Below are 1,886 nucleotides of genomic sequence, written 5' to 3'. Positions count from 1 at the left end.
TTTCGTGCACTGGTGAAACGTTTCAGAAATGACAAAATCAACTTCTTTTGAAGCCCAACAGATTTACACAGTCGGACTACTTTTGCCAAAGTTCCAGCCCCTGAGGGAAAAGTCGGTGAAAATCCCGCTCTCTCTGGATGAAATTCGACGGCCATGAATTTGGCTCTGCACCAGACGAAAAAAATACACATCGCACTAGACATTGCCAAATTTTTAAGCTGAGTGTGCAAATGGGCACGCATTTACAATACTTTTGTAGTAGAAGAATTTTGACATGAGAAGTGGTAAATATCAGATATCGCTAGTGCCCGCATTGATTTCATTATGTCCTGCGCACGCCCGTGATTCTTGTTCTCCAGTCAATGGAGGAAATAATTAGGATAACAAATTCAGGAATGTAGCGCTTATACGTTTTGGTAAAAACACATTATTTGCTGGAGATGGTAAGAGTTACAGTATAAATAAAGGGTATACGTAAAGGTGCGGCCTGCATCCAGACCTTCTGCGCCCCTCAAACTGGATTGTGTGTGATCCAAAGTGCCATGAAGGCTTGTTCTATGTGTGAGGTGGCGAATCTGCAAGCGCGCAGAGTAAGTGTGCCTCAGCCAAACTTAACCAAAACTAAATGATTAAAAAAATCATTAGCTATTTAGTGGAGCTGTGGTAAATCCAGATTTATAATGCGGTAGTCACAAATGAATACGATCTGCGTTCCCTCATTTCTCGTTTTTATAGGTGTGAAGGGTCGAGCACCCCGCATTGCAGGATCATACCACCAACCTTGTGGGGGTAAGAGAGCGCAGAGAAGCCTACGGCGAAAGGACTGAATTCTTTCTTGCCTTGTGGAAGTCAGCGCCGAGAGTATCAAGCCTTAACGCTTACTACGAAAGGTGGACTTAATAGCCTGAACTTGTTGATCGCCAGCATCTAGGTCATGCCTTTTGTGAGGTTGTGCAAAGTCTTGATGGGCTTATGCGTATCGCGAGAGTACGTACGATGGCCGACTGCTCAAAATGTGGACAGTACGCTAGACGTCGAAGATGCCGAAAACAGGTACCATAATATGCGTTTTGCGAGTGTGTGTCGAGTGTCTTCTATATCTTCGAGTAAACGCAACGGATATCAACAGCGTGGAACGTCGTTTTGCTTGTTATGCCAATTCAGCAAATGCGTGACGCGTTTATCTTGCATATGCGGCAAAAGTTTTGTCCTTTTATGAATGGTGAGGCCGAGTTAGTCCTAATGATTGTAACCCTCCTCTTGCCAATCTAGTGAAAACCCTCGTTGATTAGAATGCGTTATCCCAGCAAGATATGTTCATGAAATTACAAGACTATAAAGTAACCGAGTTATTTCGGTAAAAACTAGAGGAGCCGAGCTAAACATTTGTCATGAATAAATTGGTAGTTTGTAAAATTGAGTGTGAGGAGTGGAACAGCTATTCGTGACTTCCTCCAGACGCTGAAATTCTCTGCTAAAGAAATAGGTTAAAGTCATTACTTCGTAGCTTCGCGCATATTACCCCCGGATCTAAGCACTAGCAAATGTAGAAACGCTTATCTAAACCGCATCGCTCACCTTTTCAAACGGTATCTTGTCCGTGATAGCACAATGAGTTGGTAAGGTATTCATATCAAGCACTTGCATACAGTGCTAGGGCGTTTGCGCCTTGATACGTCATCCACCAGTATCAGCAAATTAGCATTTGCGCTGACGAAGTTTATGAGATACGTCACTGGAAAGCATAGTCTGGGAATAAATATCAATGTCATTGTGACTGCTATATCAAAGGGATAGCTTGGCCAAATACTTACTCTAGTACAGTTGGAATCGCGGCGACATGACAAGAACCTCATTAAGGAAAGGCCAATGATGTTGGGGCGCGA

The 1,886-nt window shown here is 43.3% G+C and overlaps 1 protein-coding gene across 1 annotated transcript; it reads left to right on the top strand.

Moving 5' to 3' along the window:
* Window positions 1–542: 542 nt before the first annotated feature.
* On the top strand, window positions 543–827 carry PHALS_08558 (uncharacterized protein; the record flags this gene model as incomplete). The annotated part of the gene is made up of 3 exons (XM_024723928.1): window positions 543–590; window positions 654–663; window positions 736–827. The coding sequence occupies 3 exons, from the start codon at window positions 543–545 to the stop codon at window positions 825–827; spliced, it is 150 nt and encodes a 49-aa protein (XP_024574855.1).
* Window positions 828–1,886: the final 1,059 nt, after the last annotated feature.

This window comes from Plasmopara halstedii (genome assembly GCF_900000015.1).
Source record: "Plasmopara halstedii genome assembly, contig: Scaffold_323, whole genome shotgun sequence".
In the NCBI taxonomy this organism is placed as follows: Eukaryota; Oomycota; class Peronosporomycetes; order Peronosporales; family Peronosporaceae; genus Plasmopara; species Plasmopara halstedii.
The sequence above is the reverse complement of the archived record's forward strand: the minus strand, read 5'-3'. Positions and strand labels throughout refer to the sequence as shown.